The sequence below is a fragment of the Anomalospiza imberbis genome, chromosome 1 (genome assembly GCF_031753505.1).
Source record: "Anomalospiza imberbis isolate Cuckoo-Finch-1a 21T00152 chromosome 1, ASM3175350v1, whole genome shotgun sequence".
Taxonomy (NCBI): Eukaryota; Metazoa; Chordata; class Aves; order Passeriformes; family Viduidae; genus Anomalospiza; species Anomalospiza imberbis.
Genome location: NC_089681.1, coordinates 123,360,456 through 123,375,368, shown reverse-complemented (window position 1 = coordinate 123,375,368; position 14,913 = coordinate 123,360,456). Strand labels below are relative to the sequence as shown.

General features: G+C 35.4%; 1 protein-coding gene and 1 long non-coding RNA gene across 2 annotated transcripts in view; one reads left to right on the top strand and one right to left on the bottom strand.

Moving 5' to 3' along the window:
- Positions 1 to 4,394: 4,394 nt before the first annotated feature.
- Positions 4,395 to 4,769, top strand: LOC137485381 (uncharacterized). The gene is made up of 2 exons (XR_011005299.1): positions 4,395 to 4,579; positions 4,655 to 4,769. It is a non-coding gene; the product is annotated as an uncharacterized lncRNA (long non-coding RNA).
- MEOX2 (mesenchyme homeobox 2) overlaps positions 4,630 to 14,913 on the bottom strand; it is a 52,462-nt gene continuing 42,178 nt past the window's right edge. The window contains exon 3 of the mRNA XM_068209846.1: positions 4,630 to 5,709. Within this exon, the coding sequence (XP_068065947.1) occupies positions 5,485 to 5,709 (225 nt within the window). The 3' untranslated portion in view covers positions 4,630 to 5,484. The remainder of the gene's footprint in view (positions 5,710 to 14,913) is intronic.

Sequence of the window (14,913 nt, the reverse complement as noted above, 5' to 3'; positions counted from 1 at the left end):
TCAAAATTTGCAAAAAATAATCCAAACATTAGCAGAAAAATATTTGTGTCCAAATTTTTTCTTTCTTAAGAGATGCCAATCTGTGAGCTAGTAATCTTATTATGTTAGACAACTGAATTAAATATTTGTGTTTGAGTATATAACCTTAATAAACATAATACACAAAGATTTTTAAAGTTTTTAGTTCACAAATTCCAAACAAGAATTTTTAAAAAATCCTTTGTGGAAAGAACAGGAATGTGGCAACACACTTTATTTGTGTTAATTAATCCTCTGAACAGAACTAGCAACATTTTAATAATTCTTTAGTGTCCTGAATCACATTCTCACACCTTATCTTAACTATGTTGTCAATTCTTCTTTGAAGAGCCACATATTTGTTCTTTTTTTGTGAATACAGTTAAGGAGTGAGAGTTGCAAGATTGGACTAGGTTGTCATAGAAGGCATTCAAGGGATAAATAATATTTAAAAAGAAAGAACCATTGCAGGACATTTACTAGAGCCCTGAATCTAATCCCACAAGGCTTACTTGGCCTGTCATACAAGGTGGCCAGTAAAAATTTCTTGAGTACCGTTTTAAAGTCTTTGGAGTTTTCCTTAAAAAAAAAAAAAAAAAAAAAAAAAAAAAAGAATTATGGTTTATTTCTTATTGCAGCTACTATTTAATAAACTCTTCATTTACAATGCTTTGTCAGGTCTTCTCTTTTTATTGATTTCAATGAACTCTACTGTTCAGGTGATAGTCCTGCATGCACAACTTGGACAGAAGTAATAAAGGACTGAGAAACTGCTAAAACATTTGCAGTTTTTACACATGAATGTGATAACCTCTTATTATGCCATATGGAGGCCCTGACTAACAGCCAGGGGCCTTAAATTACATTGAAACTGATACCTACACCACACCTCTCAGCCGTAAATGATGCCAAAAGACCATGGGCTTAAAATTAAAATGGAAAGAAATACATAAAAGCAAATGAGTTCCAGTGAGTCATTATGAATCTGACATTATAGTGTCCATCACTACTGAAGCCCTATGCCAGTTACTGTTGGTTATCTGTTATGTTGCCTTTTTTAAATGAATATAGGTATCAGGTTGTATACCGAACCCTCCTTTTCAATCCACACGTGTTACATAATGATATTAAATTACTGTTCTTAATTAGTTAAATGTTATTCTCTAAAATTTCTTGGCTCTTGTAGTTGATCTTAAATACTGAATGTACTTTCTTAAATACAAGCTCACCCAAGAGACACCAAATAACTGAAACCAGGAAATTCTAAATGAAGGCTCAAGCTGACGTTTTGTCCCTAACTTAGATGTCTCCTCATAGCTTCTAAGAGTGCATGTTCTAATAGTGCTTCTTTCTCTCTTTGTATAAATAATATTATTGCAGCAGTCAGAACCTCCACTTAAGAAAGCAGGAAACATAAATTACCTTGAAACTTGGCCTATGGTAGAAAGATATAGATATAGAGTCTCTTCTTGTGCTCCCTTTTTTCTGACTACTTTTGGATCCAATGAAAAGTCAAGAAAAGATACTACTTTGAGCATGTGGTTAAATAAATTCAGCCACCTTGCAATGATATTATTTTAACAATATCTTAATATCTAAAATAATGAAGCTAAAATAAACAAAATAATTATATAAAAAAACAACAATCATAAAGGAAGAGAAAGAAGCCCTGCAATTAATAGATAGCTTTGTACTTGAGAAAAAAAGAATTCTTTTCATCCATCATGTTGAAAATGAAACGGTTAAGCATCATTGTTTTTTACAGTCAATTGTGTTTTCTGTGTATGTTTCCTGAGTACATTTTTATATCTGGCTCAGAGACACCCCAACAGAAAATCAGAGAGGTTGACTCTGGAGAAATACGATATCAAAACTGTGGTTACTCAAAATCCTCATTATTCTTCAGAAGCCAGATTCATTGACAACACTCATGAAAAGTGATTAGCCACTATTTAATAACAGTAAATAATAAAGATAAACCAACCTGACTATATTTCATCCCATTTACATTTCACTCTATAACCAAGTGCTTGCACAACTTCGGGCACGTCACAATCTTAAGGGTTGATTTTGTCCATGTGTTAAATGGTAAAGTCTTAGCTATACCACATGGCTAGACTGGTAGAAAACTTAACAGTCTGCAGACAGATTTAAAACAACGAAGATAAAACAAACCCTTAAGTTATAGTTCAAAACCTTTTTTTATATCTGCTTTCAGCAACAAAATTGTGCTACAACTTTGATACAAAGTCATGGCATGTTACTGCACATGGTTGATCCCAGGAGCTTCCATAAGAGAGCTTTTGGGTAATTGGAGTATTTGGAAGAAGATGAGACACCATCTGCATTGATGAGTGCTGAGCAGACCTGCTGACCTGCAAAGAGGTGCTAAAGCATGGGGCATTTGTTGCTGCTCTACATGGCTTGAATACGAGCTAGCTGAATAAGCATGAAGAAGCATGAAGCTTTGGAAGAATCATGTCTGTATTTCTGTGGGGCTGAGCATGCAAGGAAGTTCCTTCAAGAACCTAATGGGAAGATCACTGTGCCTTCACAGGTTCAACTGCTGCCAGTGTAGGATCTCTGCACCACAGTGTACGCACCAATGCTGTACCAACAAACGTTGTTGAAAGCTGCCAGAGCTCTTTAAGTAATCTGAGAAATTAGACTTAGCACCTTACAGCCATTTTCAAAGTCTGAACTGCTTTTAAAGCATAGGAAATGTTAATTTTTTCTTAGTTGTCTTTTTGTTCTGAAATATAAAGTTACATTATTTGGTCCTTTGTTTCAAGTCCATTCACTTACCTAAACAAAAAAATCCACCTCCTAGCACTGTAAATCTACTTGCACCTTTCCCTTCAACCTGTGCTCTAAATCTCAGCAGATTCAGTTAAAACTAGTAAAATGGAAAAATACTATCTTTTTCAATAGGAAAAGCTGGCTTCCCCACGGCAAGTAACCCGGTCCAATCCCTGTGCCACAAACAGAGTAACACACCTCACAAAATGCCTTGGGCTAGGAACACATTGGTGCATTTCAGGTAATGTAAATAAGGCACTTCCATTTGTTTTGTAAAGTGTCAGCTCAAATTGGATTGATCTGTTTTCAGATGCAGTTGTAATTTTTTCATGAATGACAGCAATAAACAATTCTGCCTTGAAAGGTATTTTTGGCCAACAGTACTTGGAAGACATTCTCTCCCCTTTACTAGCAAAACAAGTCACATTATATTTGACTAATTATCTGTGGTTAAGAAGTGTTATTTGAAAATTACTTATTTTCAACTTTCCACTGTAATTTTTCATTTTGAAATGTAGTTATATTTCATTTAAGGGGGAAGAAAAAATAGCCAAGAGTAAAAAGCTTTAGTATGAATTACTGTAAGTTTTTTCTGTTCTGATAATCCCTACAAAACCCAAAAACCTTTCCCATCCAGACATAAAGTCAAAAATGTAAGTGTTCACAATAGTTAGCTTACTTCTCTTATCCCATTCCTGTTCTCAGCACTTTTGTGTGACAAAGGCATTTGAGAAAGTACTGAGGAAAAAATGCAAAGCCCCTTAAGTGCTGGATTCAATAAAATGCTCTGAAGTCTTTTAGGAAATTAATGACCCATTGCTTGGATATGTTAAACTAAAATGGTCAAGATAACAATGTGCAGGAAAGATCAAACTTACAGTGGAAAGAATTTGGAAAATAGACACAGATTTCTTGATTGCATTTAATTTTCATGGTGCCCTGCTGCTTCACATAGCAGAGTTTCAGTGAATGCTCACAAGTACCTGCTAGGATGTTCATATTTCTTGCTCCCACTTTTTTTCACCCACTTCCTTTTATTATTATTTTATGAATATTATTATTAATTATTATTGGACACTATCCAGTCCAATTAATCTCTGACTTTTTGGGGAGATGCTTTGAGGTTTTTTTTATTAAACAAATTTATTGAACAAAGGCATGATTAATATAAGTATGCATCCCTTCCTTATATTTATTCCCTTTCATCCATTTCAACAAGTTCTACAAAATAACCCTTTAAATTTGCTCTAAATCTGGAAAAATGGTGGAGCAGACTCTTGTTGGTTTTGGCTGAAGACATCATTAGCTGCTAGTTAAATTTTTCCCGCTAAAGGAAAGAGTTTCCCAAATGGATCAAGGTAGAAGCTTTGTCCAAGATTAAAAGCCTAAATTTGAAAGCAGCTTTGTGTTGTCCCCAGACGAAGTTCCAAAAGACACAAAAGGAGACAGAGCTGCTTAGGCAGAAATCCCTTTTAGAGTCCTATGAAATCACTGTAGAGAGACCAGAGTTATTTAAAAAGGATTATTTATTAAACATATTTCTTTACAAAGTACAATCAATAGTTTGCATTAAATTTTGGGGTTTGGTATTTGCCTATATGTACACAAAAGCTTATAACAGAAAATATGTCTTGATTTTACTTGTGGGACACAATATAGAGTTACCTTCATATTTTGATTCCTACCAACATAAGCAGTTGATAATAGCTTTCAGTTTATCTGCTGTTTTTTCAAACTGAACATGAAGCAACATTTCTGTAGAGTTTCAGCATTTATCTATGTACTCAATTATGACAAAGTAGAGACAAATAATCCTTTGGAAACAACATTTCTGTAGAGTTTCAGCATTTATCAATGTACTCAATTATGACAAAGTAGAGACAAATAATCCTTTGGAAAGTTTCCACTGAGCATAAGTGGAACGTGACATTTTTGGCTGGTTACTGGACTATCCTTATGATTGTAAAAATCACTTTTTGCAGTTATAAGATAGGAAGAATTGAGGAGCTAGGTAAATTTAATAATACCCTATTAGCAGCAGTTGATAGTAAATGCAACATAAGATTTGTTTTGTCTGTCATACAAGGATGTGTCCTAGCAGACACTATTGTATTGTTCTCTACTTGAACAAAAGTATCTGCATGTGTTGTATGTCTTTGGTAAAACAAAACAAAGATATAGAGACAAAAAGCCATTTATTGTCATGAGTGACTATTGCCATCAGCTAATATGAATGCATTGCTAAAAATTAGTGAAGACAGGAAAATGCTGTAAGGTAAATATATACAGAGTTAAAATACATTTCTTATCCACTAGATAGTGATTTTGTGGCACTGTGGTTTTCAGAGTATAACGTCTTTGAGAGCAATGTAATTTTCAGTGCAAGCTTAAGCAAAAATACCTGCCCGCTGTCATAAAAACGACAAACAAATCTGGAATGTTCAAAGTAAGTTTGTCTTCCACTTCTCCACTCTTGAGGCACCTTTAAGACATGGCACTTACTGTAAACCATCTAAGAATCAAAAAAAGCAGACACAAAAAGCCTGAATTTTCCATAACAACTTTAAAGATCACTGCCAGAGTCACTTGCATAAGTAAACGATGCCTGTGTAAGGCTTGCCAGCAAAGCATCTTTCCTGAGAACGGAGCTGGGACACTCTCTGTGTATCATAAGTGTGCGTGCTCAGAGCTGTGGTCGCTGTCGTGGCTGTCGTCGTTGGCTAGTGAGTCCCCCGTGTGCTGGAGCCCGGCAGCGCCGATGCCGGAGAGCTCGGAGGGGAGCAGCGTGCCCTTTTTCACATTCACCAGTTCCTTCTCCCGGGCTGCTGCCCCTTGCTGGCCCCCTTTTACACGCTTCCACTTCATCCTTCTGTTCTGGAACCAAACTTTTACCTTCACAGAAGAAAGACAAAACAAGAAAATAAAGATGGGGTCACTGAAGGTAAAAATGAATTTTCTACCTGTAGTGCAGCACTTGGGGATTGTATTTTCCTAATGTGCCTTTCTGTCTGGATGCTAAAGAGCTTAGCAAGCTTTCCCTGAAGATCAGGCAATTCAGTTTTGGATAGAATGTGAACACTGGGGATAATGACTGCAAGGGAGGAAAAGGGTTTACTCTTAAGACAGCTGGCCTATCTGCTACAGACAGTTCTGTAGGAACATCTCCGAGCCTTTTAGAAAACATTAAAAAGGTAACTCTTGAAAAACACATTAATGCCATTTGTCAGGGAGAGAAACAAAAAAAAAAAAATGTCTCCCATCAAGGGACTGTGCAAAAGAACATACATTTTGAGTAACAGTACCCTTCATCAGAGGGTAGTTACTCTGAAAAGCAACTTGCCTGAAAAGTTGGCATTGCTTTCTTCTTTGTTTCTGTAAGCTGGTGATGAGTTTCAGGTGCAGCACTTAAAAGGTACCTTTTTTTTAACTTGCTAAAGTATTTTAAAGACCATTTCTTACTATAAGAGCTTAAGACTTCCCTTTCTATTTCACAAATGTATTCAAATTCTTCTAGTCAATTGATCCTTTAATCTGCTACATTTAACCATGACCTTGATCAAATTTTTTAGACAAATTAATACCCCCAAAGTCAGAAGGCAAGGCATTTATAAATTTGAGTCAAAATTAGCAAATAATTTCAGATAAGAATGAAAAAGAAATTCATAACATGGAAGACTAAAAATGTATCTGTGTTTAAGTCACATTAAACCCCAAGACTTTACTCCAGCTGAAACTCATTTCCTCTCCTCCCCATCTCTGTATGGAAATATATGAGGGAAAAGTAAACCTAAATTATTTGCACTGCAAACCACAATATTTTTCAATAGCCAAAAGAAAAGTAAAGGAAAAAAAAAAAAAAAGATGTGCATAGCAGCTGTCAAATATATTAGACCAGATTAAAGGCTGATTTCAGATCAGCTTCAAGTACTGTCACTGAGAAGAGTATGAATAGAATATTGTTAGGTTTGATTCATTTAGAGTTAATGTTGCTGAAAAATCTCATGTGTGTGTGTGTGTGTGTGTGTGTGTGTGTGTGCAGCTCTTCAGATGAAGAAGGTTCCACAGAAAAATAAACAATGCCTGCAACATTTAACTTGGAAAAAAAAGCATGAAAGCTTGCAATGCCGGTATATCCTCTGCTGTGTTTAGCAGAATGTGTTTCAGAGTTTTAAAAGAATCAGCAAGCAACAGGCACAGCAGGACATATTGTACAACATGAGTAATAGAGCCACAAAAATGCTGTTTTGCTGAATCTGTCTTACACATCCAGGAAACCTCACAGTTTTTAACCTTTACTATCACTTTGAATTTTGCATTAAAATTTTACTACAATTGACTGATAGATAGCATCACTATCTTTGTATATGTATATAGGAAGGAAGAGAGGTTATTTATTTTTTTAATACTCTATATTCCTGTTAAAGCCAAAGTGAGCTGTTAAAGCAAATCACTTGGGAACAGAGAAAAATGATTCCAGGTTAGTTAAGAGCCTTAAAGCAGAGCACATCTTTTCCTCTAGTCAACTCATTAGAGCCAAAAAAGCCTAGCTTGCAAAGTGAAAAATATGTAAAAGGGAAGGTATTTATTACTGGCTGCTGTGGTATTGGAAATTACCATACTCAGGACTGGTACCAGAAGTATCCATGGAAACAACATCTTCAAAAGGGTACAGCACTGGCAGCTTTCTGGGAGAAGTGATAATATTATTTTGTTTAATTTTTGGTTTTTTTTTTTAACAGTGAAGTTTCCCTTGCAAAAGGCACTGCTCTACGTGTGCCAGATAGTGCAGCAGATGCAACTGCAATCATTATTTGAAAATCAAAAATAATACACTTTGGATTGGACCTATTAACACAGGATATTATCAAACTTCTTATGAAATAAGGGCCAAGATATTTTTCTTTGGTAAGAAGAAATTACAGGATTGGAGTAATTGTTAAAAGGTCCAAGCAATTCTCTGGATATTTTTATGTCCTTGAACATACAGAATAATTCACATGACTCAAAGCCTAGAACAGAGCAATAATGTATAGAAGACATGGTTTCAAGAAAAATGGCAAAGATGCATTTGAAGTAAAAGTTTCAGTGCACAGCCTAGATGCAACCTACTTTAACTTCAAAGGACAACTACTGGAACAGGAGACATCCAGGCCTTCTGGATGTGGTCAGTTCATTTGTGGATGAAAAACTGAAACTAATACTCCTGTGAGCAGTCAGACACTGTCCTGGATGGGACAGGAGTGAACAGGATGTTTACTGACTGGCTTCTATTACAGGTGCTCATTTCTGTTCTCTCACAGACAAAACTAATTCTCACATCTGCTAAGATTACATTTTTGACTATTTTGTACTATCATTTAATAATTTATTCTGGTTTTCATTCTTTATGACAATACATTTCGGTTCTGCTTGTTATAATTCAGGCCACTTGACAACAGCAGAGTTAAGTGGAGTCTGTCTCCTTGAGCATTAAACCCAAAAGATTGACTCCAGCTTCCAGGTAATGAGTAACTGAATCCAGGCTGGGGAGTACTTCTTCACTCAGATCACCAACCTTCAGGTCAGTTCATAAGATCATGCCTTAAAGTGCCTCCACCAGGGATTAGTAGAGGTCAGAATCTGCAAATTAGTTGATATAAATCAGTTAAGGGATGATAACTTCCCTTTTCAAGATTGAGTACAAGATACATTTGCATATTCCTCCAAGGATCCAGCATGCAACACTATGTCTGCATGCAACCCACTGTATAGGAAACATGGCATTTGGGGGAAGCTGGGCTGAACTTACTCCATCTACCTTTGCATGCACTCTCTTGAGTGTAGAAGGAAGAAAGTAACCCTGACAATCTTGTAGGAGGAAATATACTACTGACAAACATATAGCCTTCCCATGAAGAGAAAATGGTAACAATGTTAAAAAGTGAAAAAAAAAGGCTTTTTTGTTCATTACTTTAAATAAACTGCATCTGATTTACTTACAGAATATAAAATAAGCAATTGCCTTATTGGTATGTCAAAGATTATTCTCAAAAGCTAGAAATAATTTATAGTCAAGTTTATCATTGAAAATATTGTAAGTTTACTTTGATGCCATTTGCTGTGTTAATGTACAGCAGGGTTCTTATATAAGGGAATGCATTATACATAAACAAAATATTTTTACTATATATTTCTTTATGCCCTCCATTATGAAGTATTGAAGCCCACTTTTGATCTGATCCCAAGTCCACTAATGTCAATGTGAGTTTTTTCATACAGCTCTAAATGAAGACTTGAATGCTCATGTGCTAATAATATGAGACAGGTACTTCACTTGTTATTTTCTCTAGAGATCAAGTTTAGATATTGGAATTCTGAACTTCCTTTGGAACTAAAGGTCAGTTATAGAGGGTATAATTGTTACTGATATATGATCCATCGATATTTTAGTAATGGAAAGGAAGTGAAGGGAACTTTGTGTGAAGTAATTCAGAGCATCAGTTTATCTTGGTTCATGGAAAAACATGCTTTTTAAACACACAACTAATTTGAATCTTTCAGGTCTTGCAAAAATCATGAAACAAAACAAAACATCCTGAGAAACATGAAGGAGAGAGGACAAAGAATGAAGATAGAAAACAAAAGAAGTAGAATAGAATAGAATAGAATAGAATAGAATAGATCAAGAGTGAGAGTGACTGAATGACTGAAAGAGAAATAAATAAAAAATTAAATAAAAATAGAGAGAAAAAAATCTTTGCTGAACTTGAAAAATGTTTGAAATTTCCCCCTGTGAAAGAACTAGTAGTGACATTTACAACATTTGCAAAAAATTGTATCCTTTAAAGAATTTTAAAGATCTACTGTGACAAACTGAATAAAATTTACAAAGCTTTTAATGCTATTTTTGAAGGTTAAGTTAGCTCCAGCAGGGTCTGACCGTGCTCACCACCTCCCAGAATCAAGTCCTGATTGCCTACTGTTTATTGAAATGCACACCCTCGTCTCCACCTTTTGACTAGCACAACTTGACTGTGTAGAGCAAGCATGTGTATGCTTGCAGAAAACAAAGAAAGTGGCGGGAAATGAGCTATATTAAAGATGATGGTAGCATTAACAGCTGTTTCTAAATCAGCACTTATGAGCCAGTCTATTGAGCACATCTGCTTACTGGCACGAAAGCCCTGTTTCTTTTCCCTTAGTCAACAAGTTGTTTAGCATCTGCATCTCCACATCTGATGATTAGACTGTTACTTTAGATATTGACTAAATTATTTCTCATCATGTATCTCCTGATCTACAAGATAAATCTTTTTGCTATGACCAATTTATTTTATGGTCTACCCTGTAGGAATCATAGGAGGGGAGTCAAAACAATGAGGTTGACATTGTTAGTGTCTACATTGCCAAAATAATTATTGCATACTTATGATATATAGGTCCTTAGTAGTCTTAAGGGCCACACGATGGGCTGTGTTGGATGTGTATCTTTAATATAACTTCCTTATGTGGACATCAACAACTCCTTTTGATTCAAAATGTAAATATTTCCTAAACTTCTGATATAGTGCTTCTTCTTCAGCAGAGCCTTTCAGTCATGTTAACTTTAAGAATAATTGAATGAAAAAGTAATAACTGAATTAAAACTATCGCAGTTCTACTATTGGCTCCCTTTCTTCTTTTAGGAAAAAATACTTTCTCTTTATAAAAGCTATTTTCTGGAAATGAAAAATTCTTTCCTAAAATCCAATTTTCTATTCCAGGTTTTAGTGGCATGAATCCCAAACAAGATTAAAATTTGAGGCCTGATATCTAGAGATCCTTAAAAATTAGAAACAAGAGTGCTGTGCCAGTTGTAACTATTCTTTTGCTTTAAGGGATCTATATTTCTACGCAAGAGTCTTTGCAGTCAGTATCCTAAATTCCATGTTTTAATGTACCTAAATGTTATGTCATGAAGACCAAGTCTTTAAAGCATTCTGCATCAAGCAGAATAGCATAAAAGCATAAAGCGTCAAGTCTTTAAAGCATTCTGCCTTGGTCAGCGGCTGTCCATTTTCTTTTGCTTTTAATATTTTTAAATCTTTCAATTTACTTTCCTCTGATACAGACAAACATATGAATAACAAAAAATAACCTGAGTTTTTGAAATTAGAAAAAAAAATAGTTTTACTTCTAAACTTTCTTTGGTCTTGAAAACATCCCTGTTATTTTTAGAAAGTACATTTATGCTTCCAAGTTTTAAGGAAAGTCAAACTCATGAAATTTACAGAAATCCCTGGTGTTATACAGCTGAAGCTTGCCTTTTTTGCATGCATACAAATAATATTTTCATAATAGTTTATTCAGAAACTTATAGAAGTAAACAGAAGTGTACAACCTACGAATAAATGTAAGTGCTCATAGACTATGACTTGAAGGAATTCCATTTTCTATTCCAAAGAAATTCTTATAAAAAGCTCAAATATATTTTAGAGATTAAAACTAATTTAAATAAATCTTAGTATTAAATTTCTTCTTAGTTATTATAAAATATTTCCAAAATCGCTTGAAGAAAATTGACTTATCTTTGGAAATTAAGGAGTGGTACCAGAACCTTGTGATTAAAATTACTTAAGTCACCTGATCACTTATTTAAAATGATCTGCTTCATGTTACATTACAGAACTTTGCACTGAATGTGTGCAAGTACTTTGCAGCAGCTGTTGAGAAAAAGGGGAGGATTTGGCAGGTGCACAAAGGACAGCTGGAGCTTTTGGCACCCAGGAAGGTGGAGGAGTGAGTTCTGGTTTATCGTTACATAAAAGTCAGTTGAGATTTTGGTACTGCTTAGGTGATACATTCTCCTTTCTACCTCCCACATTTAAACAGGAATGGAATAGACATTATATTTCAGAGGACAGCAGTAATAGCAGTACTTCATTCCAGTTTCAGAAATCTTTTTGAGCACTCAGTTTACCTCCCTCTGCTCCATCCAAAGAACAGTTGCCTTCTCCACCAAAGGTCTTCAAAATTGATTTCATGATCAAGCAGCTAATCCTCCTGAATCAAAACCTCTGAAAGTTGATATCGCAGTTAACATATCTTAAGCAGAAAGATGAACACTATTTCAGGTATCTTTCTCCTAGTGACTTGTTTTACATAATCTAAGGATGTATTTTTTTGTAAAATTAGTCTTTCCTTTTTTTGGTTAAAGGCAAAGAAAGGCAATCTGTGGGGCTGCTGCTAAAACTCCCCCTACCTTATTCTCCTATTATTTTTAGAGGCCTATTCTACCTATAATTTTTTAGAGTCTACTTTCATCCCTTCCTTTACGTATGTATAGTACCTAAAGGGGGCTTACCAGGATGGAGAGGGACTTTGATAAGGGCATATAGTGATAGGACAAGAAGGAATGGTTTTAAGATGAAAGAGGGTAGGTTTAGATTAGATGTTAGGAAGAAGTTCTCTACTGTGAGGCTGAGGTTTGCCAGAGAGGTTGTAAACTCTCCATCCCTGTAACTGTTCAAGACTGGAATGGATGAGGATCTGAGCAACTTAGTCTAGTGAAATGTTCCCTGCTCATGGGCAGTTGGAATTAGATGATCTTTAAGGTACTCCAACCCAAACAATTCCATGATTCTATGATCATGTGATTCCAAATCTACAAAATAAACAAATGGTGGCAAACTAATTTGTGGGGAAGATGGCCTTTAGCTAAACTTTCCTCTTCTTTGTGTAGACATTTACCTCCATGAATTACTCACATGTAGAGTATTTTATTTTATGATAAAAAAAATTGTAATGTTCATCACTTTGCACCCATTTTGCACAGATCAACATTTCTCAATGGCCTGCATAAAAAAATCTCCTTTATTCTGCATGTTCATTTTTAACTCTCCAAAATAATTTGTTCTCCAGAGATTTCTTCTATTTCTTAAAGTGACTACAAATTACAGATTTCTAAGCTCCTCTCTCCCTAAAGAGGTGGCAGAAGAAGCCACATCTTTCTCAACCTGAGTCTAAGAAAGACCAGGGGTAGGTAATGGCAGTGCCTCACACACTTTGTAAAAGCAGCTGTAGGAGCTGCTAATATTGCTGTCTATATCACATATGCTTCTTGGCACAGGCAGAGGTTTCTCCTCACCCAGAATCTCACGGGGTTTCCCTGCAGGTGTAGGGTCCATTCACAACTAACAGCTTAAAGTTCTTGGATCTTTGAATATGAATTTCTTGTTTCAATTCAATCAATACTGCAAATTAAATATGCTGATTGAATTTTTGCCATGTGATTTTTTAAAAAGAATTATCACACAAATCAAAATTATACACTAATTATAACTAAATTTTCTAGCTACATTCTTTCCTGAGAAAGAACAGAGGTAGCACAGTAACTCTTACTGCTGGTATTTATATTGCTCAAGACAAATAGCAAAGTTTTATTTTATTAAGATTGTTACTTTAAATAAGCAAAAAATCTAAAGGATTTCAAGCCACACAGACTCATTATTATAGTGTGGATAGAGTGTGCTTAACACATGGAAGTGTGGAATGAGCAGCTGCCTTTCAAAGATGTCACAGTGTGACAGACAGATATGGTCAAGCCTGTCCTATCAATACAGTTTGATTTTGATTGATTTCTGTTTGAAAATATTCACCACCTAACCTCAGAAAACTCGCTTCCTAAAGTAGAAAATTAGTTATGCCATTTAATGCATGAAGAGACATTTACACTTCCAGAGGCTATGAAGGACTGACACATGATGGAGGAATATTGATCTCCCGTTTCTTGCCTGGGTGACCAAGTGAAGCCACTCTTACCTTACCGGTGAAGTCTAAAAAATGCAGTGATTAGCCACCCTTTCCTTTTTAATGCTGAGAAGTATTTTAATCAAGTCACTTGTGATGAAAATTTGAGGTAACCAGGTCTGGAGAAAAATTTTCAAATGGTAAACTTCATGTAGTATTTGCATGGTCTTAACAATGCAGTGCTACAGTGTGGGTTATGGTACTATACCAAAGTATAATTTAAATAATAGGGCTGCTTGTTTCCATTTCTAGCAGGAAAAAGGCATCACAAAACTTCTTTCTTTGTGACTCATTCCATGTTGTTAACACATGCATGGAAGTCAAACACTTGATACAAAAGCATTCTTCTCTTGGACAAAATTTTGTCCTTTGCCTATGCAAAATCAATGGCTTTAGGCCTTTTATAAATGATTGGTAGCTTCTAGGCAGATATTGGAAATTAAATTTGAGAAGAAATAAACCTCTCGTTGCCATCAGCAGAATTTAATCTGACTAGGGGAGATTTTCCGTTTATGTTGGCAAACTGAAGCATTACATATTTGGACTGTTTATTCCGGTAACCTTAGCTAGCCTGAAGAACTGCAACATTACTCTTTTGATTAGCTCCATGCAAAAAGATCTTGCGAGATGGAAAGATCTCCTACTCTTTCTATATTTGGCAGGATCAACTCCATAAAAATGTCCATTTTGCCACTCCTCTGATACCCCAGTGCAGCTGCTTCCTCCCCTCATCCCACGGTGAGATATTAAAAAGTCTGCATGGAACCTTCTCCAAGTTTATCTGGAGGTACAAAAAAGCCAAGAATGTGTTTGTCAAGGTTACAAATATCTAGGGAGCTCAGATAGTTTTTAGTCTAACTAGCTCTTCAAAATATAATAGAGGCCTGCCAGCTGAAAATTATTAACTGCTGCCTGATCTGGGATTGTGAGTGCACTCTATAGGAGAGGGAGCAAGAATTATATGTACCTATATTTCTGGAGTTCTTACAATACCGTAATAGAGCCATCCTACCACCAGATGTGCTTATAATGCTCTCAAAGTGCACTCTTAATATCTAGGCAATTGAGGCACTTATTTAATGTCATCCTCCTGTCTTGTAACTCAGGTTTCCTTTTAAGGGAGTGATAGGATTACTTCCTTCTCCTGAGCCATATGTTGTTAGGGGTTTTTTTCATTTAATTTTTTTTTTGTAAAATGGCCTTCCATGAGTCATTTATGTTTGAATTGATCTTGTAAGTTATTTCAAAAGTCAAATGAAGCCTTACTTTGATGACTGCAGAAAACTTTAATACCCTTATATAGCTTTTCAAACATGGTTTGACATATGT